The sequence below is a fragment of the Filicampus tigris genome, chromosome 10, assembly GCF_054856515.1.
Source record: "Filicampus tigris isolate MCC_2025a chromosome 10, RoL_Ftig_1.0, whole genome shotgun sequence".
Lineage (NCBI taxonomy): Eukaryota > Metazoa > Chordata > Actinopteri > Syngnathiformes > Syngnathidae > Filicampus > Filicampus tigris.
The window spans coordinates 5605357-5629770 of NC_141226.1; the positions used below are offsets into that span (position 1 = coordinate 5605357).

General features: G+C 39.4%; 1 protein-coding gene across 2 annotated transcripts; it reads left to right on the forward strand.

Moving 5' to 3' along the window:
- Nucleotides 1–6: 6 nt before the first annotated feature.
- On the forward strand, nt 7–23873 carry LOC147140458 (E3 ubiquitin-protein ligase MARCHF6-like). Of its 2 annotated transcripts, none has more exons than XM_086043003.1 (26): nt 7–1190; nt 2012–2111; nt 2583–2656; nt 2802–2945; nt 4466–4538; nt 4723–4903; nt 8062–8287; nt 9262–9323; nt 9851–9883; nt 10621–10672; nt 11519–11577; nt 11677–11757; nt 12221–12289; nt 12381–12455; nt 13482–13616; nt 13712–13831; nt 14016–14116; nt 14271–14408; nt 14777–14969; nt 15057–15126; nt 15202–15383; nt 15478–15612; nt 15785–15874; nt 16857–16989; nt 17139–17274; nt 20506–23873. In XM_086043003.1, the coding sequence occupies exons 1-26, from the start codon at nt 1172–1174 to the stop codon at nt 20585–20587; spliced, it is 2763 nt and encodes a 920-aa protein (XP_085899129.1). In that variant the 5' UTR covers nt 7–1171; the 3' UTR covers nt 20588–23873. The 2 variants fall into 2 exon arrangements, with proteins under 2 accessions (XP_085899129.1, XP_085899131.1); XM_086043005.1 differs by having other exon boundaries at nt 2015–2111.
- The last annotated feature ends 541 nt before the right edge of the window (nt 23874–24414 follow it).

Below are 24414 nucleotides of genomic sequence, written 5' to 3' on the forward strand. Positions count from 1 at the left end.
CGGTTCAGCTGTAGCCTATCCTAGCTGACTTTGGGAGAGAGATGCACTACACTCCAGACTGGTCGCCAGTCAATCACAGGGCACGTTATAGACAATTCACACTTATGGACATTTTAATCTTCAATTAAACTAGCGTACATGGTTGTGGAATGTGGGGGAAGCTGGCGTACTCAGAGAAAACCCACGCAAAGATGGGGTGAACATGCAAACTCCACACAGAAAGGCCAGCGTCAAGATTCAAACTACAAACCTCAGAACTGTGAAGCAGACATGCTAATCATAAGGTTGACGTGCTGTCCACTTGATGCTTCATGAGGTCAAGTGTTATAAAAATTGAGTTGTAAAGTATTTATTTGTATGAATATTTAATTATCAGCTGGGGTTTGTTAGTAAGGCAATTCAGCACACTAGTAGAATGACTATGCCCATTGGTTATTTCCCACTACAGTGCACGTATTGTAGGATATGTTTGCACAATAGTGTGACCGATCTAGTAGAACACCATGTTACTCGTGAGGCAAAACTGTACTAGTTGACACTAGTAATAACATTGAGGCTCTAGGTGTTAACTAGTATAATTTTATGTATAGCAGCAGTAGTAGTACACAGCTGTCAACTAGTGCACAGTTTTTGCTTCACTAATAGAGAGCGTACTTTTACTGTAGGCCTACATAGAGAATATGCGGGATAAATACCCAGTTTAATAGCCCTTAGTAGGCCAAAAGTGGCTTTTGCAGTGGGATACCAGTAAGACATTCTACTTATTACGAGTGTCCTGAATTGTCTTACTAGAGAGGACAACGATCTTATAAGTACATGGACCATAAACTGATATTTCAAGACCATGGAATTAATGCTCAAAGGGATTTACATTGGCATGCCTTGATTCGTTTTGTTCTCGAGAAGGACTTGATTAAAAAATTGACTACCGCTTGGCTCAGCTGAGCAACTGCAGTTGGGTGACATCTAGTGGTAAAAAGACGGAATGGTCGGTGGAGTACGTCTTCGCCCTGGCCGTTTTACCATGAAGTAAAAATGCTGTCTGATGTCAGATCTAAAGCGTGCGTCACCCTAAGACAATATGCGCTCCAACTAGTGTCAAATGCTAGCCGTTAGATAGTAAGCAGTCGTCGCTGACAGACTGGCTGGAGCTGTGGAACAAGCGGTCAAGATGGACACCGCCGAGGAAGGTAGTTGGAAAAAAAATAATTGCCCCAAACGTTGCGAGAAATTAAGTGAATGTGTAAATCAGTGATACAGCTGGTGTTCTGATAGGCCCTTCATACTAACAGTGGCATATTGCCCCCCCCCACCCCCTTCTTTTATTGACCAAGCTTCAGCACAAAAGGAAACATGACGTTAGCTAGCTAAGTAGCATTAGCTTGCATCGACTTTTGGCTAACCGCAGTTTTAATCAAGTCACATCTACAATTTCTGCCAATCTTGGTCTTATGTAACAAAACGTGCAATAACCTGGCATCAAAACACGCCGTGCTAGCTTCTGATGTCCTCTGCATGATCTAATACTGTCTTCTTGATATATGACAATTACTTTGCTTAAAATGTCACAGAAAAGTTGTGTGCATCAGGTTGACATTAACATTGTCAGTGAACTATTATTTATTTTCTTCCCTTTACAGTCACAAAGTAGATGCACTGTTTATAGTTTACTCCACTGTTAATACTATTTAAGGTGACACTTTCTGATATTCTAACGCGGAAAATTTAGTTTATTTTGTAAGAACGGTGTCAAATTTTAAGCAATGTGCTTTTGACACAACCTTTATGTTAAATCCCATTAGGCAGTGCAGGTGTAATGTTATTCCTGTTGCTGTGAACTTATACAGTACACTCGGTGTGTACTGACAGCATAATGTTCTACTGCAGTTAAATAAACAGAGAGATGCATAATGTGCTATTTTATATATTATTAACAGGATGCCAGGTTGTCATGGTAATACTATTAAATATAACTGATTGCACTGCTTTCTCATGTGTGTCCTGTACAAAGCAGATATATGTCGAGTGTGTCGGTCAGAGGGAACCCATGACAAACCACTCTACCATCCATGTGTCTGCACTGGCAGCATCAAGTTTATACATCAGGAATGGTATGATTCCAATGTTTTCTCCCTCCTCATAAACCTTAAAGTTTGAGGTCAAAGAAAGGTTGGAATCAGATCTGTAACCATATTTGTCTTAAAAGCCTCAAGTCCTATTGTTGATGACATTTGAAGAGGTGTAATGTGTTTGAATGCAGTGTTATTGTTGAAACTATGATGTAATTGTGTATCCCTGGTGTAAATCATCAAATCACAAATGTACAGGGTGTCCATAAAGTCTCTGAACCATTTAAAAAAATTATTAAAAATGCAATTGATTAGATATTTTATTCAGATTTGTTCTATTGTATATTGTTGTGTATTGTTCTGTATATACTTCATTCTTTTGCAAAGGAACTGCCATCTTTCATTTGTAAATAATAGATTTCTTTTACAATGACACGGTGGAAAATTATGATTTACGTAAATGTGTAATCAATTGGGGTGACACATTTAACATTTGTGTCTTTCTTCTCCTAGCTTGCTGCAGTGGCTTAAACACAGCAGGAAGGAATACTGTGAATTATGCAAACACAGATTTGCATTTACACCAAGTATGTCATATATTGTGATTTTATTTATACCTATTGTTTTTTTTTTTAATCAGTGTAGTCATTTTCTTTGTGGTACAGTATCTCTCTATCAGTGTCTCTATCTCTGACCCTACTTCTTTTTCCAAACATTTCCTTTTTTCTTCAGTCTATTCTCCAGACATGCCTTCTCGCCTACCTGTCCAAGACATATTTGCGGGGTTGGTCACCAGTGTTGGAACCGCCATCAGATACTGGTTTCACTACACACTTGTGGCCTTCGCCTGGCTTGGCGTTGTGCCTCTCACAGCATGTAAGTCATGGCAGTCTAACGACTAATTTCTACTGTGACAGTTTTATTGTATAAGATTGTGATAATCATTCCAAATAGCCCTTCTTTCAAAATACCATCTGTGCAGCTCTGTTTTTATTTGGACATTTAATTAAGTAGAATTATGACACTTGTGACTTTTAATCGTTTTTTAGGAACAAGTAGTTTTTGACCCATCTTATTTTTATTTTCCACAAACCTTTATTTACTGTATGGCAAGTCTTATACTGCAGTATTTAAACTTTTATACAACTGTAAAGAAAAGTGAACCACTTTAAAAATAAAAGCTGTTAAACTGCTCACCCTTGTGACAATATCTAACAGTAAAGGAGAGGAAACTGGAAGGGGATAGTAGTGTGATACCTTCACTCAGAGGTTTACAGTTATTACAGGAATAAATGAGTGAGATTTCCCAGCCAGTTCCAATGCCCAGCCACTGCCTGCCCCAAGGCTGGATAAAAAAAAAAAAAAAGGGTGGGTTGTGCCACAAAGAAAATGACTCACTGTTGAAGGGCGAAAGTTGCAACGTGTTTCATATTTTGTTAAAAAAAATAAAAAAAAAAAAATAAAAGAGAAACAAAAGCGGGCCACCAATCACTACCACAGCAACAATGATCAACAGCATCTAGCCACACCATTAGGTTCACTTCTACAACCTAGTTATTTGTTATTGTGTTACTTACCTTTTTACCTGTACATGGGGAGGTCAAAATACACTGGAGGAGCTCTCAACATTATGCAGTCTAGCTGACACAGCTGCTTTACACAGTTTACTACAACTACAATACTTATGCGACCTGAACCTTTATCATTCAAATGATGATGAAATTATTTTCCTTCAAATTACAATAGCACAGATGATTCCTAGGTTGAAATAATGGTCAAACTACATCAAGATATAAGTGTGGAGTTTGACTGCAAAAATGTCCTAATTTTGAGGAGCTGAAATATAGTTTTAGTTTATTGATGCTGTGTATAGTGTCAAATTCGTGAAAATAATTTGAACCCTAAAGTGTGGGGAAAAAAAATGTAGTCTTAGTTTGAAAATGAACGGTAAACACAGTTGTATCAAACTCATTTTTGTCACGGGCCACAAACGTAATTATGTTCTCTTTCGGTGAGCTGTTATGACTGTAACCCATATAAATTTATGATTGCCTCATTACTACGTACTGTATACACAACAAAATTGAGGGATAACTAGTTCTTAAATCGGAAGCCAGTAAAAAAAAATGTGACAATTACTCAATTACTTTAAAAGGGGGACTATAAAAATGATTGCAATAAAGCAACGTTATTTCAAGTGAAGACAATTTACAATTGTAATATTTTAGCAAGAAACATGAAGTCGACAACCATGATTTTCCTTCGTGGGCCACATAAAGGGATGTGGTGGGCTGAATCTGGCCCCCTGGCCTTGAGTTTGACACCCGTGCTCTAAGGGAAAAATGCTTCGTATTGAGGTTTATGTTGCTTAACTCTTAATTTTTGTTTTCCAACAGGTCGTATTTATAAGTGTTTATTTACTGGCTCTGTGAGCACTCTTCTTACTCTACCACTAGATATGCTCTCAACGTAAGTTCAAATTTCTTTATCAATAATTGGTTTGCTTTCTCTAGTTTTACAACAACAACACAAAAAACAATGTCAATATCTTTCACATCTTTCGTATTGCATGCTGCATGTGATTGTCATTTTTCATTTACTTGCAGCAAGTTTTATTTTAAATGACTGTAATGCCGTGTCCGTCTTTCCACAGACAGAACCTGCTTGCGGATTGCCTGCAGGGCTGTTTTGTGGTCACTTGCACACTGTGTGCCTTCATTAGCCTGGTGTGGCTTCGGGAGCAAATTGTCCATGGTGGCGCTCCTCAGTGGTTGGACCAGAATCCACCACCTTTGGTTCCTAACCACCCAAATGGCCCAGTACCAGCTAATGAGGTAAGTCTCTCACATACTATTATCATGGTATTGTTATATTTTTGCATACACATGGATTTGAACAGAAAATGTCCTCACTGGCCCAATAAAAAAGTAGAATAAATGACCATAGATGGATAGATATATGACGTGTTTTCACAAAATCAGACGTATGTCACTCTAACTGAAACATGCATCATTTTATTCCTCATGGTCTGCTCTTTCCCCTCATACCACAAACCCAATTTTAATTTTTAGAGACATAAACTTAGTTTTGGCAAAACACATAACATACAGTATATTACAGGGGTGGGCAAACGTTTGGGCCTGCGGTTCACATTGGGATGTAAAATTTGACAGAGGGGCCGCCGTTCCAGGAACATTTGCAGCGAGTATTTGGGCCAGATAGTACATGCAAATAAACGAGCAAGTCGATTGACTACTAGTGTGCACTGAGGGCTGTGCCTTTCAAACATGCAAAAGAGCTCTCATGCAGGTAGTATGTTTGTGTCAATCCATATGCAAGATGTGGCATTTCCACACCTCTTCATACAAGTCGCCTCCTTGTGTTTGTCCTCTTCAGCGACTCCATGCTCAAAAGTTCCTCTCAAAGCTTTCCGTACATTTTTTCTGTCATTGGTGGTAATAAATGTTCAATTTTTGAACATCTACAAAAAAAATCAATTCAACTATTATTTTTCACTATATAAAATGTGACTAATAACAAAACATCAATAATTCAAACCAAATGAGCCAGAGGATGGGTCTTCACTGAAGTGCACACGTCAGGGGCGGAGCAAGAACGTGGCTAATGGGTGGGCCTGGAAAAATCAGGGTGGGCCTGAATTAAGGCTGCTCGATTTTGCCTAATAAGAAAATCCCGATTTTTTTCTCTCAAACCCCATTTTACAATTACGATTTATTTGTAAAATAAAAAATAATGAAAAAAGTATTTTGAATGTATTTTATTTAAACTTAATTTTTCTTTCTTTGAACTCAAAATGCCAGTCAATTTAATGTAATACACACAGAACAATTCATTGGAATTAACAGCATTTTACTTACACAATAGATTTCAGATCTGTTCTTAATTAAACCAATAATAAAAGAAGAAAGTGCATATACCATCTGAATCAAAATCATCAACATGAGAGAAGGTAGACAGTCAAGTCTGTAAACCAAACAGTCTGTCAGCAAGTCATTTTGCCAACCAGCTAGTGACCAGCCTTTCATCTCTCTCCTTGGTATTATTTAAACATAAATCAATAATTAGTGCAAAACTGTCACTCAATAATACAATGCACTGTCAAGCTTAAGTAGGGATGTATAGTCCGCCTGGACCAGACGTCCGTTGTAGAGGAGAAAAAAAAGGGATGACTTTCAGACATTGAGTTACTTGCTCACGGGTTGCATTGTACATGCGGGGCACACACCACACTACAGATCTATTTTTGCCCGATTTATAAACCAAACGCTCACTTGCCTGAGCATATAGCAGAATCGCTGGTATAGCCATGGATGTTGTCGTTGTTTCGGACTGCGCGCTCGTGGGAGGAAGCGGAAATGCAGAGGATACTACGGTGGCTTAGATACACCAAAAATAAAAAAATCGAACGTGCCGATTTTAACGTTTTTCGTTTTATCCAGGAAATTTGGTTACGGTTCATCGCTTAATCGAGCAGCCCTAGCCTGAATATTTCTCTCACTGAGCACAATCCTTCTGTCCCGACACATCTTGTATTGAAATAAAATGACAAATTGAATAATATGAAGTTCAGATCTTCCTTAGACGACCACAGTTGTCTATAAAAGTATATACTTTTTCATGGATCTCACTGGGTGGGCAGTCCATCAATCCCATGGCTCCGCCCCTGGCACACGTAGTCGAAGTGCACAAAGGGTTTGAGGGCGCAGGTTACAAGTGCACAAATATTGCAGAATTGGGACACCTCAGGTGACATCATCGACGTATGCCCCTGCGTCAGCGAGTATGGCGGCACGGGTTGTTTATTTTGGCAACTGCTGTTTCAAATAATATTAAAACGTCAGTAAAGTAGTAGTAGTAGTAAAGAAAAACTCGATCTCTTATCTTTCAGTCGATGGGAGCTACGGCTCCATTATTTGGACTATTTGAGCCTCCTGCATGATATGCAGCGCATGCGCAGAATCTTGCTAAGTACGGCAGCTAAATTAGGACAAAATACGTAGGTAAGCGGTGAATTTAAAACACAGATTGAAATTGCACATATACAATACATATGATAAACTTTGTAATAATTGGATACTTACACTTGAAGATAATTTTTTTTCGGCACAGCTACAGAAATTCCACCGAATGTTGTCAGTTGTCACCCATTCTTAATTTATCCTGATGGGCATTCCAAAATAAAGATGATTTGGAGCTCTATGTTAATAATGTAGTAGTGTGCCGGCTGTAGTATGTTAATACCCATTTTGGCGACTTCATTTCATTTTCTCTCCAGTAGACTTGATTAGTGCAACGGTCTTCTAACTGGACCTCAAAAGCGCATCAAACAGTTGCAGCTCATTCAGAATGCTGCAGCTGGAGTTCTGATCACAAAAAAAGAGATCAGAAAATATTACTCCAGTCCTAAAGAATTTACAGATTGGGAGCAATCTGCTGTGGAATAGATTTTAAGATTCTGCTACTGGTCTAAAAATCACTGAATGGGTTGGGTCCTGAATACATAAGGGAATGCTAATTCAATATAAATCCAGTAGAGCTCTGAGTAAATTGACGTGAAGTCAGCCCCAAGTATAAATGCCTTTAATCTAGGTTAAAAACTGTGTTTAAATTGTTTTTATATATATATATATATATATATTCCTTTGATTTAGCTCTTTTAAGCATTTTTAAACTCAGTTTCATTATACGGTCTCTAAGTAATTTCAGAAAGATTTTTATTTCGTTCCTTTGCTTTGAAACACCTTTAAATCTTTTTGTTAATGTGTATACATGTTATCAATGTACGATCTTTTAGTAATTTGAATAAGATACTTTTGTTGTCTTTGCTTTGCCTTTAAATGTCTTCAGCTGTTCTGTTTATCAATACTTTAAGGGCTTGTGTTATGGGTTGTGTGAAGCACATTGAGTTGCCTTGTGTATGAAATGTGCTATATAAATAAATTTGCCTTGCCTTGCCTTGCCTTCATTGCAGCAGCCTGACGCTATTGCTGAAGCAGTCAACATCCAGGTGGCCATGAATGCTGCAGCAGGCCAGAACCTCGCCGGTCCAAATGGGCCAATACCTGCAAACCCGCACGAGGATGTAGGTGCACTTGATGACGACGATGATGATGATGACGATGATGATGAAGATGCAGAGGAAGTTGAAGAAGATGAGGAAGCCAGAGAAGAGGATGCTGCCAATGCTAACAATGGAGGTCAAGATTAATTACAAAAGAAACAGAATATGACTTTAAGGGCTCTATTTTCGTAACCAACTACACATCCAGCACTGCGCTTGGCAGGTGTGGCAACAGATAACGCACACAGGTGCAGGTGATAACAGCTGGCATCTTAAAAAAGGTCCGCATACCTCATATCTATGGTTCTTGTGAACCCCCAAGCCTCCCAGCCCCCTGCTGCATGCCAGCCACTGGGGTATTTTAAAAGCTTTAATAATGATAATAATAATAATGAGTTCAATGAATTTATTTCGATAATGATTCAGATGGTGAAATGTCTGCTGTTGTCTTGTTTATGAATGAAATACAATTACATCCAAGCACATACACACACCGCTTGGCTCAGAATCTGTCTGCCAGTGCCCCGCCCGATCAGTTTCACCCAAATCACATTAGATCAGATTAGACCACGATATAGATTTGCTGTGCGCAGGCGTAACTTCAGACCATTTTTTTTTACACCAAATTGTCATTCCCCGTGGGCTTGTCTTCAAGGACTCACCCTCGCTATGCTGGAACACCCAGCATGGAACACTGCAGTTTGCCAAATTGGCAAACGGGCAAAGCGAGCCTAGCGCTTGCACAAAAATCAGGATACGTCAACATTTCTACATGTGCCGTCTACAAAAATAAAGCCCGCAATGTCGTTTGTATAAGGCCAAGGCTCTGAGCTTCCTCATAGTGCAAGACAACCTATCACAGGGCCTAAATTGAGATTTGAAGGTGAGATTTTACATGATAACTCAACAGGTTAGAATGTATGCAAACCGGAAAAACACTGCAGTATGTGATTGACGAAGAAGCCTGCCATGTTGATATACAGTAACATTCTGTCACGCAGCAACTGAAGTAAACTTGAGCACAGACTTTCATTTAATTTTATTGAAACATGTCAAGCTTTTGTTCATTTGGCTGTTGGTCTATCATTATAATCCCCTTGTCTTGTGCAGATGACTTCAACTGGAATGCTCTGGAGTGGGACCGTGCTGCAGAGGAGCTGACATGGGAAAGGGTGCGACCCTTATTTTCATATTTCTTTTCCTACTGAGTGCTCTAGTGGTGCCAGAGAAATGAAGTGACTGCCCATCTACAATGAACTCCAGTATGAAGTATAACATGACTGAATGCTAGATCCATTAATATTAGCCACTGTAGTAACACTATCAAAAATTGAATTCATTTTAACATCAACTCCAGACTCACCCTATTCTTATTTTTTACATGATTTCTTATGAATTAATTTGTTTTTACCATGACTCTACGGTTACCGTTGTGTGCTCCGAAAGGCGCATGAATAAATGCCTTACAATAAAATGCATTATTATTAGTATTATTATTTTTATCATCCACCCATCCATTTTCCGAACCACTTATCCTCTTGAGGGTCGCGGGCATGCTGGAGCGTATCCCAGCTATGTTCGGGCAGTAGGCGGGGTACACCGTCAACTGGTCACCAGCCAATCGCGGTTTTATTATGAATTAGTAGTAGGAGTTGTATTAGTAGTACAGTATTATTATTCATCTATTGTTTCTCTTCAGATGCTTGGCCTGGATGGTTCCCTTGTATTCTTGGTAAGACAGGACACATGAACATTGGCAGATAAATGAACATGTTTAGAATATGTGCTTGTGTAGAGTATAGAAATATAGTCGAAAGCACGCATTCATTAGTGATTACAGTATTTTAAGTTGCTGAAACACAATAAGAGAGTTACTCACAAAATGTATCAAAGGTGTTCCTTTTAATTTTTACAGTCTAAGGCTGGGGTGGCCAAGTCCGGTCCTCAAGAGCCACAATCCAGCCTGTTTTAGGTTTATCCCTACGGCAACGCACCTGATTCAAATCATCAGGCTCAGTCTCAGGCTTTTGCAAATCTTGCTGATGAGCTGATCATTTGAAACAGGTTTGTTGCCGTAGAGATAAACCTAAAACAGGCTGGATTGTGGCTCTTGAGGACCGAACTAAGGGATCCTTTCTCCAATTTGAATGATTGTAGATTATGTTAGCAGTAGATATATTTATAAATCAAGGCAGTTTTGTACCAGGTTTGTGCCTGTCACATTGGTGGCACAGTTGGAATGGGACTAAACCATCACAATGAGAGAAAGCTAGTGGGTGCCTAAATCCATTGTTTTAGGTTGCTAAAGAAATGACCCATTAAGTGTCACTAAATTAATTTGCACTGCAGTTTACCTCACTGCAACAGGATATTGTACTATGTTGCTATAGAGCTAAATGACTTTTATCGTAACTGCGTCTTCAGCAAAAGTATATTTGAAGTGACCCTTGTTGGATGTCTCTACTCAAGGAACACGTCTTCTGGGTCGTGTCTCTCAACACTCTCTTCATACTGGTCTTTGGTAAGTCACCTACAAAGTTGCATGTAGTTTTATGTTGTTTGTGTAATGACATCGCCATCTCAATTGACAGGTCTGAATATGGGCAGGCTGGCCAGTGGCTGACTAGTACTACTTTAGATGTGCGCACAAGTTATTTTCCAGTAGTTCATTAAGGTAGAAAATAGGTACTGTTAATAGATGGATAGATAGATACTTGTTTTTAATCCTGTGAGGGAAATTAAGTGAGTCAGCACCAGTCATGGTTCAGTTGAGGATACTTGTATAAAACTTTACTGCCTAGTAATGCTGTCAGCTCAGCTGTCGCTTGTAGATGAGTTACAGTAACGCTACGGGCCTAAGGGTTTTATGCTCAGTTTCCAAAAGCCTGTCTTCCCAATTGTTAGAGTCACAGATTTTTTTTAACCCCCAAACACACACAAATGCTTTTTTTGAATGGTGCAACTGAATGTAGCCGTATTGACTAAACACCTGCACCATAACATGGCAGCAGACCAAATCTCTCTACATTCAGAAATGCATGAATTTGCGTTAATCTACAGTTAACCCTCGTTATTCACAGTGGCAAGGGAACAAGATCCCCTGTGAAAAATACGCCGCCCTCCTAAAAAGCACATTCTTATATGACCAGTTTAAAAAGGGGATCGGATAATCAACAGTGACATCGTAGAGCAAAGGTTTTTTTTCTGGTTTTGCTATCAAAATTAAAATGATAACACTATACTGTACAGTATACTTGAATTTATAGTTGCTATATGAAAAAAAAAAACAACAACTTTTTTTGTTGTTGTTTTTTTTAATGTGCGGAATTTTGCAATCAGTCCTAACATACGTTTTCTATATTCATAGCGTTTTGCCCTTATCACATTGGCCACTTCTCAGTGGTAGGACTTGGATTTGAGGAACATGTAAGTGCGCAGCCGTCAGCCGTTTTTGAAAAATAGTTTGCTAATATGGCATTTGCTGTATTGTATATGTATTTAGCCTTACCATTTTTCTGTTGGCAGATTCAAGCGTCACACTTTGAAGGTCTCATCACCACCGTCGTGGGTTATATCCTCCTGGCCGGAGCTCTCATCATCTGCCACGTATCTTTTACTACAGTCACCTCACTTAAATACATTAGATCTTACGTGATGAATTTTTGTCGGATTTTGTTTTTTTATTATATTCATTCTGATTCCCCAAGTGAATTTCATCCTAGACTCTGCTGTTGGCTATGTTTTCTTTTGCACTACACACACAAAAAGAGATCACGCATGCAAGGAGAAATTCAGGGTGAAAAAGGCACACAGAAAGTGCTGCACCTCCTCAGATGGGGAGTGGAGACGGTGCCTTGCTAAAGGCTACCTCAACGGTAGATTACAAGTAGACTAGCTTCTCTCCTCCAACTTGTAACATTTTTGCCAGCAGATATACTTGAGCCGGTGACCCTCAGGCTCCAAAGTCTAAGCTCTTACATATGAGTTACCAGTACTGATTTGTTTGCATACTGTAGTTTAGACTATTTCTGTCACCTTTTATATCAGTCCTTAACTCTGCCCTTTTTAGGCGCTGGCTTCGTTAGTGAAATTCCAGCGCTCCAAGCGTCTGCTGGGTCTCTGCTATATTGTTGTAAAGGTAAAGTGCAGAAGCTTTTATATGCAAAATAATGTACAGCAGTTTGATATTATTAGTTGACGTTGTTACCCAGCTCAGCGCCATTTCATAGGTATCTTTGCTGGTTGTCATGGAGATAGGCTTGTTCCCGCTGATTTGTGGCTGGTGGCTGGACCTTTGTTCGCTGGTAAGACAAAGAAAATATATTTACAGTATACTGACAATAGAGTGAGGTGCAAGTCTTCAATTATTTTTATTTCAAATTATTTCCAGTTAAGGTCTTCTGTATTTAAATGTTTACTCAGCTCATTAGCTCACCGCAGCTGCAGAGTTACACTGCCCTCCAAAATTGTTGGCATCCCTGGTCAAGATGTGTTCTTAAGCACCTAATAAACTGAGTTTTTGTTTAACTACTATAGGACCAAAATTTAAACGGACGAATGTGACGTCAAGTCGTTGGCTGGGCCGGCCGTCCCTTGCACCCACCAGTTGCTATTGAGTGATACACCAGATTGCTTGCCTATAGATGTAAATCTGTATTTTCTTATTTTTTTGCTCACTAGGTGATCCCAATAAGACGTCATAGAAAAGGTCCTCCCAAATTTAAAGTGGAAGTCAACGCAAACATTTATCTTTTCAAGAATATGTTCTATGCAAGCCCGTGACTTGAAACAGGACATTCTGATAAATGTTGCGTTTGTGAAATAAATGTTAATCCACTCGTTTTTAGCCATCTCGGGGGGGGCGGCCATTTTGTCTTCTGTCGACTGAAAATGATATCACAACTGCTCACAACGACCAATCACTGCTCGGATTCAGAAAACAGGTCAGCCCCAGAGATGGCTAAAAATGAGTCCATTTTGCTGCTTAATTTATATTCCAAAAAAATTAATCAGAATGCCGTGTTTCAACTAGTGGGCCTGCTGGGAACATATTCTTGAAAAAAAGGTTTGGGTTGACATATATATACGCACACACACACACACACATACATACAGCATAACTGTTTGAATGAACCCTGACAAAAAAAAAACATGTGCACACTCACTTTTAAGCCTTTGCTATTCAGTGAGATACGGGCTTAAATCTTAAACATTTTTTGGCAGAAATTCCAACAAAATGTCAACCCGTGCCCACGTACCGCAGCATAATTAGATTGCACAGCACATTAATTTTTTCAATTTTTTTTTAAAAAAGTTCTTGCTCATTGCAGGAGATGTTTGATGCAACCTTCAAAGACAGGGAGCAGAGTTTTGACGCCGCCCCGGGTACAACCATGTTCCTCCACTGGCTGGTTGGCATGGTCTATGTCTTCTACTTTGCTTCTTTCATCCTACTGCTCAGGGAAGTAAGTGGAGAATTTGTACTTCTCACGATAATGTTCTATAAGTGGCATCAACATGCAGTTCCAGATCCTAATATGGTTCTTGTTCCTGTTTGGAGGTTCTCCGACCTGGTGTGCTATGGTTCTTGAGGAACCTGAATGATCCAGACTTCAACCCAGTTCAAGAAATGATCCACCTTCCCATTTACAGACACCTTAGACGATTTTTACTCTCCGTGGTCAGTCAAGTCTCACAATCTTCCTAAATGTCTCTTAGCGTTCCTATTGACATATCAAGTTGAGCTTTAAAGTTAACCTGAATGTATTTCAGAAATAAAATGCTTTATGCTCAAACCAGCAATGATTGAAATGCATTTCCAAGTGTCCTGAATAACAGTTTTTTGTACTGCGTGTGATTTTTAGGTGGTGTTTGGTTCCATCGTTCTATTGATGCTTTGGCTTCCTATTAGGATCATTACATTTTTCTTCCCCGCCTTTCTACCCTACAATGTCATGCTTTACAGGTACACAGAACTAACTTGACTGTTGTCATGTACTCGGGTCTTTGTGCATTCATTATTAAAAAAATGTTTGAATCGAAAACAATACTTGACAGCTACTGTTTTCAATGTGGTATTTTTAGAATGTGAATTGAGTGGTGTTGGCTTATTCCTGCAGTGATGCTCCTGTCAGCGAACTGTCATTGGAGCTGCTGTTGCTCCAGGTTGTCCTTCCCGCATTGCTGGAGCAGGGACACACTCGCCAGTGGCTCAAAGGACTCGTCCACGCTTGGACGTTCACCGTTGGCTATGTTCTGTAAGTTGCAGGGCAGGCACTCGCATCCTCATAAAATAAAACAAACAAAAAAAACCTAACAATGCAGGGAGCCCCCATTTTATGATGGAAGTTCCATTCTTCAGCAGGATGTTGACTGACCCTGACAGATGCTAATGTCGGCGTAAAGTCATAATTAGAGTAAATACCACTTCCAGGCCATAAATATAAAGCAATCGACAGAAAAACTGTGAGCACGGCGATAAATGAGTTGCCTTTTACACATATTCTTGTAACCTTGAAATGTTGAAATGAAATGTACTCAAGTATGTAGACAGTTCACATGAAAAGGGCTTGCTCTCAACTAACGCGTGGTGGTTTGCTGGTGTTTGATCATACGCATTGTACAGGGACCTCCACTCTTATTTACTGGGGGATCAGGAAGACCATGACAATCAAGCGAACATCCCTCCTGGTCGCGATAACGACGACCAAATGGCCGGCCTCGCTGAGGGGCTTCACGCTGCCCATCAGGCCATCTTGCAGCAGGGTGGTCCAGTGAGTTTCCGGCCGTACCACCGGCCACACAACTTCCTCATTAAGGTGACGGGCCACAAGCGAGTTCACGATCTCCAATAGTTGTGTTGAAGTGGATCTCCAAATGTAACTTCTGCTCTCTCTGCTTGGCAGATAATTCTGCTGGTTGTTTTCATGTGTGTCACGCTACTGCTGGCTAGTCTGTTCTGCCTCACATTACCTGGTAAGTTGCGGCTTAGTATAGCAGACGTTTTTGGGGAGGAGTTAATGAATTTCTTGTCGGCCTCCTTTTTTTTAGTGTTCGTGGGTCGCTGGCTCATGTCGTTGTGGATGGGGAGCACCATGGTCCACGAGCTGTACACAGCAGCCAGTGGCCTCTATGTTTGCTGGCTGTCCATTCGAGCTGCCACCGTGTTGCTATCCTGGATGACGCAGGGATGGATCGCCATCATGCTTAAAGCCCGTGAGTGGACCCTCATGGTAAGCTCTGGCCAAAATAAAGCTCTTCTGGATTTTTCGAGGCATCCCTTGGATATATTTCAATATGTTCACGTCATTGTGTTCATAATGACAGATTGTGAAGACCTTGGTAGTCGCAGCGCTCTTAGCCGGAGTGATTCCTCTGCTTTTGGGTCTCCTGTTTGAGCAGGTCATTGTGGCTCCACTCAGAGTCCCACTAGACCAGACCCCTCTCTTCTACCCCTGGCAGGTACTGTAAGGCCCATAGAGTTGTGTGCACAAAATCAGTATGGCTGATTACAGTATTTTCACGATTACATGAGGTATACTTCCGAAAGAGTTACCAGTACAGAATGCCGGCTTAACAGCATGCATCCCTGACTGTGTGGCCGCTGTTTGTTGTTTGTGTGTTTCTGTTGCAGGACTGGGCCCTTGGTGTCCTCCACTCTAAAATCATTGCTGCTGTCACACTAATGGGCCCTCAGTGGTGGCTCAAGACTGTAATCGAGCAGGTCAGCCACAGATAAATTAGCCTGATGAGCAAATAATGACATCTATTTCAAGTTAACACTTTTCAAATATCACTAAATGTGCGTGCACAGTACATTTCTTAGACTACATTATACTGTAAAAAGATGTCAATTTTACTTGAAAAACGAACAGTAACGTTTTTTCACTCAGAAAGTTGAAGTAAATTTTACAGGAGGTTTTTTTTTGTAAATTTGACCTGCATAGTATTAGTTTATTAAAAAAAAAAAAAATGTGAGGAATGTACCCATAACCTTCAGATTCGCAAATGGTCATTCTACCACATGGGTCATGCCATCCCTATTATGAGTTAGTACACTGAAAAAGGTTTTTGTTGATTTTATGCAGTATTATTGTATTATAGTGGTTGCACAAGATAAAATCACCTGGATACAGTTCTTTTTTTACAAGTACGTCTACTTAAAAATGTTCCGATCCAGATTATTTGTTTTGTGCAACCACTTGACAAAATAAAACTATAAAATCTACTTAATTTCGAAGTGAAAAACGTAACTAGGTTTTTAAAGAAAATATTTCTCCAAATTTTTTTCACTGCACTGGACAGGAGTAAATCTTGTGTAAAATGTGGGTGAATAATTTACGTTCTTCAAATAAAAGTTGATTTTAATCGTTTTTAAAGAAAATATTTCTCCAAATTTTTTTCACTGCACTGGACAGGAGTAAATCTTGTGTAAAATGTGGGTGAATAATTTACGTTCTTCAAATAAAAGTTGATTTTAATCGTTTGGAGTACAGTTAATCCACTATGTTGAGTCAAATTTACTCTGAATATTTTCTTCTCTAAGTGTAAATTTAGACTGGGACCAAATATACTGTAGTATTTTAGAGTGAAAATGTACTCCATGACATTTACTGTGAGGATGATTTAATGTTAAACGTAATTTTACCGCAGCTTTGCTTAAATGTGCAGCTAAAGCAAAGACGAATGCACACGCTGTGTTGCAGGTGTATGCTAACGGTATCAGAAACATTGACCTTCACTTCATTGTGAGGAGACTAGCTGTCCCAGTCGTCTGCATCCTGCTGCTGGCTCTGTGTGTCCCCTACACAATCTCCAAAGGCATAACGCCTCTGCTGGGTGAGTAACGCTCCCTCCTATGCTCAGTGTTTGTGGAGTTAGAGCCAAAGAAGCAAAATATGCCTTCCAATTGAGTTGTGGTATACTCCTCCACCTTCACCCTTCCCCCATATCCTCCTCTCGCCTCTTTTGTCTTCCACCACGAACAGTTGTGCAGTCGGAGATTCAGACACTTGCAGAGAGGAGGATCTACCCATTCCTACTCATGGTGGTTTCGTTGTTGGCAATTCTGTCCTTCCAAGTACGGCAGTTCAAACATCTGTATGAGCACATCAAGAACGACAAGTTAGTAAACCAACCAAGATGTTTTATGGTGGTGGGGTACATTGCAAACGCATGGTAGCAGGTGGTTCATTAAAAAGGAGGTCAACCCAATTTTTTTTTTTTTCAAGAATATGTTCTATGCAAGCCCACAAGTTGAAACAGGGCATTCTGATAAATATTGCGTTTGTGGAATATGTGATAATCCACTCGTTTGTAGCCATCTCGGGGGGCGGCCATTTTGTCTTCTGTCGACTAAAGATGACATCACAACTGCTCACAACGACAAATCACGGCTCAGATTCAGAAAACAGGTCAGCCGTGATTGGTCGTTGTGAGCAGTTGTGACGTCATTTTCACTCGACAGAAGACAAAATGGCCGCCCCCAGAGATGGCTAAAAATGAGTGCATTTTGCTGCTTAACTTATATTCCACAAACGCAAAATCAATCAGAATGCCGTGTTTCAACTAGTGGGCCTGCTGGGAACATATCCTTGAAAAAAATATGTTTGGGTTGACTTCGGCTTCAACCCATTTAGGACGGGAGCGCATAACCGCGTTTCTACCACTAGAGCCGGGAGCGCTGTTGCGTCTTTCTACCATTAAAGCCGGGAGAGCGTAAACGTCATTTTGTATTTATTATTTAATTCTCGGTCTCTTAACCAATGAAAGGCATCAGAATAGACATGTGACGGTGTCGTGAGTCGTCGGAGGATATCCGGAATCTTTTAGAGCAGTAATGGCGGACGCCGTCGATCGCAGGAGCTCTGAAATTAATAACGGCAGTGATATAGACGACGCGATTGTGGACGTTGAACCAGTAGAACTAGTCGAACGTGATATACGGTTAAGATATATGTTTGTAGATAATGAAAATATCAATGTCTTTGTAACAGAAAAGAGGACGGTAATTACCACTCGATTTCTTTTTTTAATTAAAAGTAGTGCTTCTCTTCACTGACACTTTATTTTTACCTCTTTGATTGAAACAGTAAAGATGAATAAACTGGGGTCTGTGTGAAAGCCACACGTCTAAGCTGTCAAATTCTTTTGGAATTATGTTTCCGTCTGCTACAAGGGCTGAGATATTAATTATTTTGTAGGTGTTGAATTTCTGGGAAAACTCCAGGGCTTCAAGGGTAATGCCAAAGACGACCTTAGGTTTTGGGGAGCTGTTGAGCCAGGCGCTTTAGGCCTTAATGGGTTAAAGAGGACTCGCAGCCCACTCTGGTGCACTGTACAGTGCAATCGTTTTATTATCAGCAGTATGTGAGGATAAGCGGTTTGGATAATGGATGGATGTATTGAGCGACCTTGACAGTGACGTGTGTGCCGCTTTTCCACATCACACTTAAAATTCTCAGAAAACTCCAAACACAAACTTGTGGAATTCATCCTTAAACTGAAGTCCCATAGTTTTTGCAGAAGACAGAAAATATGCTGAGGATTCTGTGTACAAAGCCATAGTTCTACAGTGCTTGACTTTGTAAGTTCCACTAGTTTTCTTTGCATGTGTAAAAGATTAATCGATGAATCAACAACTAATCAATCATCAAATGTGATAATCGATTCATTGTTTAGAGCAACTTTTTAACTTAAAATTGTCCAAATTCTCTGATTTCAGTCTTTCAACAATAAGTATTCTCAAATTTCTGTAGTCCTTTATGAAAGCAATACCGGTTGTGCTGAATAAAAATAAGACAAGGCAAGGCAGCTTTATTTATATCGCACATTTCATACACAAGGGAACTCAATGTGTTTCACACAAGCAAGGAAACAACAAGCTTTTACAAACTCAGCAGTTAATGACATTCAGAAGCGTAGCAGACAAAAACAAAAGTAGCTTGTAGTAGTATGGAAGAGTACTACAATGTAGTAAAGACATAATTACGCTGCCAGGCGCTAGACCGCACAGGTAAACAAATTAGATAATTTCCCACGGCACACCTGACAATATCTCACGGCACACCAGTGTGCCGCGGCACACAGTTTGAAAAACACTGCACCACACTGTAATGTCTATTAGTATAACGCTCCTACCAGCCCAGTAGTAAACTTTCAATTGCCGACATACAGAGAGCTAAAACATGTCCAGGGGATGAAATTAATACAATACAATACAATAACATTTTATTTATATAGCGCATTTTCTAACAGCTAGAGCTGTAACAAAGGACTTTACAAACAAGACAATAAATAAATAAACAATAAAAGGCTGTGATACACGTATTAATCAGCTATTCTATTTGCCAAATGCGAGTGATTTTTGTATTTGTTTAGTAATTTATGAAGGCCAGTGGTCTTAAAAAAATAAAATAAAGTCCATCATATCTTTTTTGTGTCGAAGCTTTTAATAAAATATTGTGAAGAGAAGAGACGCGATGTGATTGCTTTGATTGAAAAGCAATTTAGACAAACCAACATCTGGAAAATGTATTCTGAAAAATGACAATTTTACATTACTTTTTATAATACAATTTTAGATCTTTTTTTTCTCATAAACCCCCTGAAAATGTCCAACGTTAATAAATCAATCAAATATATTTGTAATCAATTTGTAAAATAAAGCAATGATATTCAAATTAAAATGATCATGTTAATTAAAATCCTATACCTTCTCCCTCCACCAACAACAGAAGTCTAGCGCTACTGGCTCAGAGAGGGTGACACCACCCACTCAGCAATCTACTCTCTAAGATGTCTTTCAACAGCATATGACGTAACCAAAGGACAGCAAAGATGCTAAAAGGCTCAACAGGGCAGTTGTTACAGAGTTCATCTGTATGGATCAAGTGCCAATATATTCAGTAGAGAACGCTATTAAATGTATTGTTCCCAAAGTCTGTTTTAAAATAAAGGAAAATGTTAATATAACCTGTTCGCAAAAAGTACCGGAAAGTATCGAAATACATATTGGTATCGGTATCGAAAGAGAAATTTGGTATCGTGACAACTCTAATAAGCAGTAACCGTTCAAATAAATCAATACCCAAGAAGTAGCTCTCAGTTATGTTTAATCAGTAAACAATACCAAATGAACTATTGTAATCGGTTATTATTAAATAGCAATCCCCCCAAAATTTGCAATAAACGCTCTTGTCACATATGTTTTTTTTTTTTATCTGATTATTCAAATAATCGATGGAATAATCACTATCATTCGATAGTGAAAGAGCCCTTTCCATCTTTTTTCAGGTAAAAAGTAAATTAGTTAGGGTTGATGGTTACAGCATTGCTACTTTCCCCTTCCTTCAGGTACCTGGTTGGACAGCGGCTGGTCAACTACGAACGCAAGGCAGCAAGCAATTCACCCGCCTCTAACAGCTCCTCTTCGTAGACTTGACTTTTCCGTCGGAGCCGTACCTCACTGCTACCACTAGCATCTGTGGTAAAACTCCCTCAGCTTGCTGCAACCTTTCAAAATGCTTTTGCCAAAGTAAGGTGAGATTTAGGTCTGTAGAAGTTGTTGACTGACAATTGCCAATTGCAGTCTTGGTTTTTTTTTTTTTTTTTTTTTTTTTTTGTTTATATATCGGAAGTAGTTTTTTTTTTTTTTTTTTTTTTTTAACCCTCGAAATTGTGCTTCCTTTTTTATGAAACTGGTCAGACTGTACTCTGTCTTTGACATTTGAACTACGTAGAGGACAGAGAGAGCGAGAGATGTTTTTGTTCAAAAGGGAAATATATTGTGTAACTAATGCTTTTGCACTAAATTGAAGTACATTTACTAAAGGACAATATGGACTGACTGCAGCATGTTCTTTTTGAGAGTGAAATGTCATGTTTTAAAGGGCAGCACACAGACTGTCAATATTTTTACTTAGGGACAAGTTCATTTCAGCTAGTCTGGTTATTTTTCTTCTTCACTAAATAGTTTTCCTTATTTTGCTTCTTTAAAAAAAAACGCTGCTATGAAGTATATTCTGACCGCACATGTACTGTTACGTACTGTTACACATCATCGCTGTCGGGCAGAATCCTCATACTGTCAAAATGAAAACGGGAAGTCAAAACGCCAGCTTGTTTGAGTTCCCAGGCACTGCTTTGTTTAAGTTGTATTATGTATGCCTGGTATTGCTATTGCAGACTCACGGCAACATAATACTGCTTAAAAAATACATTCAATCCCTAATTTAACGCCGGCATTGATTGAGACACGCAAACACGCAGCCAGCGGCAAACAAGTACTTCAAAGTCCGCGATCATGTGAAGCCCCCACGGTACAAAAGCCTTTGAAAACGTTACAAAAGCAGACGTCTGCCCTATAACATCTTCACAAAATGCTTGAGTGATGCAATAAATTAAACAATGAGCCAACTAACCCTGCCTATTACGTGGATATTAATGAAACAGAGACTTACTTCCATGACACGATCGAGAGTCCTTGTGCAACGAAGCATCACAGGAATCGATTTTAAACAACTACTATTTTCACTCGTTATTGTCTAAAAAAACATCCAGACGTGAAATAAAAGCAACTATTTTGCCACACAGCTTCCGCAGAACAAGGAAACTGAAGACATTTGCCACAGTTCCGCAACATTTCTCAAACATAAATTGCGTTCAAGAGCAGCAGTGTATTTATTTTCAAGCTGTTTTCACCACTTCAAATTGGCTAAAATTGCATAAAAATTGAAGACCAAGTGGGGACGGACTATCAGCATCGATTTGTGGGGGGAAAAAAAAGAATTTGACCATATTTGGACATTAGAGGTTTCTGTCGGACAGCGACGATATGCTTGGTTTTAATAATAACACGGAATATGGTAGTATGAAAAATTTCAATTACTTTACGTTGCAACCTGGCCTGGGGAGAGCCCTTTGTGGAAGTGTCCATTCATGTACATTTCAACTCAATAACTTTTTTTCTGATTGTCCAACCATTTGTTTAATGTTCAACAATTTCAACGTGTAGAACTTCTAGTATTCTAAATGCAGTGTTTGCACATGCATGTAAACCGGTGTCAGGGAGGTCCTACAGTGGCAACAATGGCTACGTTTACATGGACAACATTTCTTTAATCCGATCAGAGATCAGAATAAAATTAGGATTGGATGCACTATGGTCATGGACACTAAAAATATTGAACCCGATCAGGACTTGCGTGTTCATGCGTTACACTTTTGATCGGAACAAATTATTTTGACATGCACAGATTGACCAGACATACAGGAAGTAGTAGAGCTGTAGCAACTTCCATGTTAACAAAACGTTTCCCCGTCTGTTTCTACTTTAAACGTTAGTGTTATTTCACATATTTTCCCTGTTTGCGCTGTTACGTCGATTTAACACTTCCTAATGGAGTTGCAAATGTACCAGTTCAGTCTTGCGCTCGCTTTGCTTGTACTTGCTTCCGGGAATAACAGAACCGCTTATACCGACGTCACAGACGTGCGGTAAACACAGTTTGTTCCCAAATCTTGGAACGTGCAAGTGTTTTCATGCATGCCCATCGAATTAACAAATGGACATAAACCACCTCTCTCGTTCGGAATAAAATCTTGATCTTAATGGGCTTTATCTGATCAGAATATTCCGAATGGGGTGTGTACATGAAGCATTTTTATTCCGGTCAGGCTTTTAATCCGAATAAATGTGTCCATGTAAACGTAGCCAATGACTCAACTTTTGTCTCTAGCAGTTGCACTCAAAAAACAAATAAACAAGTGTTGACTTTGATGTTTTCTTGTCAAGCTGAACCATACAGTTGTACTTTCATGAATGTAGTATTTCAATGTTAGATAAGATTAATGTTAATGTGAGAATGTCAGTACTAACTTCAGTTACGATGTTTTGGTAATCAATTGCTATTCAATTTCAACAAAGAAATAATTGTGTGTTTTAAGTCATATTTTACGATAGTATTTTACTATGGTTGTTAATGTGATGTTTTGTAATACTTTTAACCATGGCATTTATGTTTCATGTGTAGCTTTCTTCTGAAATACTTCTAATGTTGAGAAGTGCAACTTTTAGAATGGCCTTACCTGAGCTACACTTTAATTGTTGTTAACTTTTAATTTGAGGAGGTAAACAAAATGTATTTTTGTAGGGGAAAATAAGGCAGTGGCATGTGTGGTAATGGAAAAAGAATCATTAAACGAACCACAATAAACAGTATTGTGTTGATTGCAGTTTCTTTTACGTTTTTTTTTTTTCTGTGGTCTTAAGAACAAATTGATTCAGATGTCCCGAAACAAAGTAATACAAAATTTGCCTGCTTTGCCAGAACAGAACTCGACGAGGAGGGCCAGAGCCAATGAGCGATTACTCGCGGGTCTTCAATCCTGTGGGCCGGTATCCTGCCTGTTTTCCATTTCTCCCTGCTGCCACACACCTGAATCCAATGACCATATAATCAGCAAGGTCTGCAGAAGCTGGATAATGAGCCTGCTCGTTTGAATCAGGTGTGGACTGCAGCATGGAGAGATGGAAAACAGGCAGGACATCGGCCCTCGAGGAACAGGATTGGAGACCCATGGATTACAAGAAGAGAAGGTCAATGTGTAAAATCCCCGCTGACCCTGTAACACGACCTTGGATTTTATGGAATTATGTTTAAATTTCAATTATTATTCAAATGTAATTTTTGCAAGATCTCAATAAAGCCTCATCAAGCTCACACATTTTCAAATTTCGTTTCATTTATGGGCAAAATGTAGATTGTGGTTGTGGTTAATGCGTCTGTTTCACATTGTAGAGGTTCTGGATTTCAATATCAAGTCTGGCCGTCCCGACTTGTGCTTGTGTTAATTGAAGACTCAAAATTGTCCAAAGGTGTAAATGTAAATTTGACAGGTTATTTGTGTACCCTGCAATTGGCTGTCGAGTGTACGCTCCCCCTCGCCCAAAATCACCTGGGATATGCTCCACCCTGCCAAACGTGATCCTAATGAGAACAAGCAAGTATAGAGAAACCATTTATTGGCGTCTCAGATTTCATTATCGGCAGCAATTCAAAACGTCTGAACTAGCACTCCCAAATAATAAAATCAAAATAAAGACAATTATTTCAAATGACTGCTGTCTTGTCTGCGGTGAGCCTATTCCAGGAAACAGGATGTGCTATTTATGCCAAATCCAATTACCTTTGCCCCTCTTCACAGAGTGTGAAGCCAAGAACAGATTATGAGAATATTAACTTTAAATAAGGTATTTGTAAA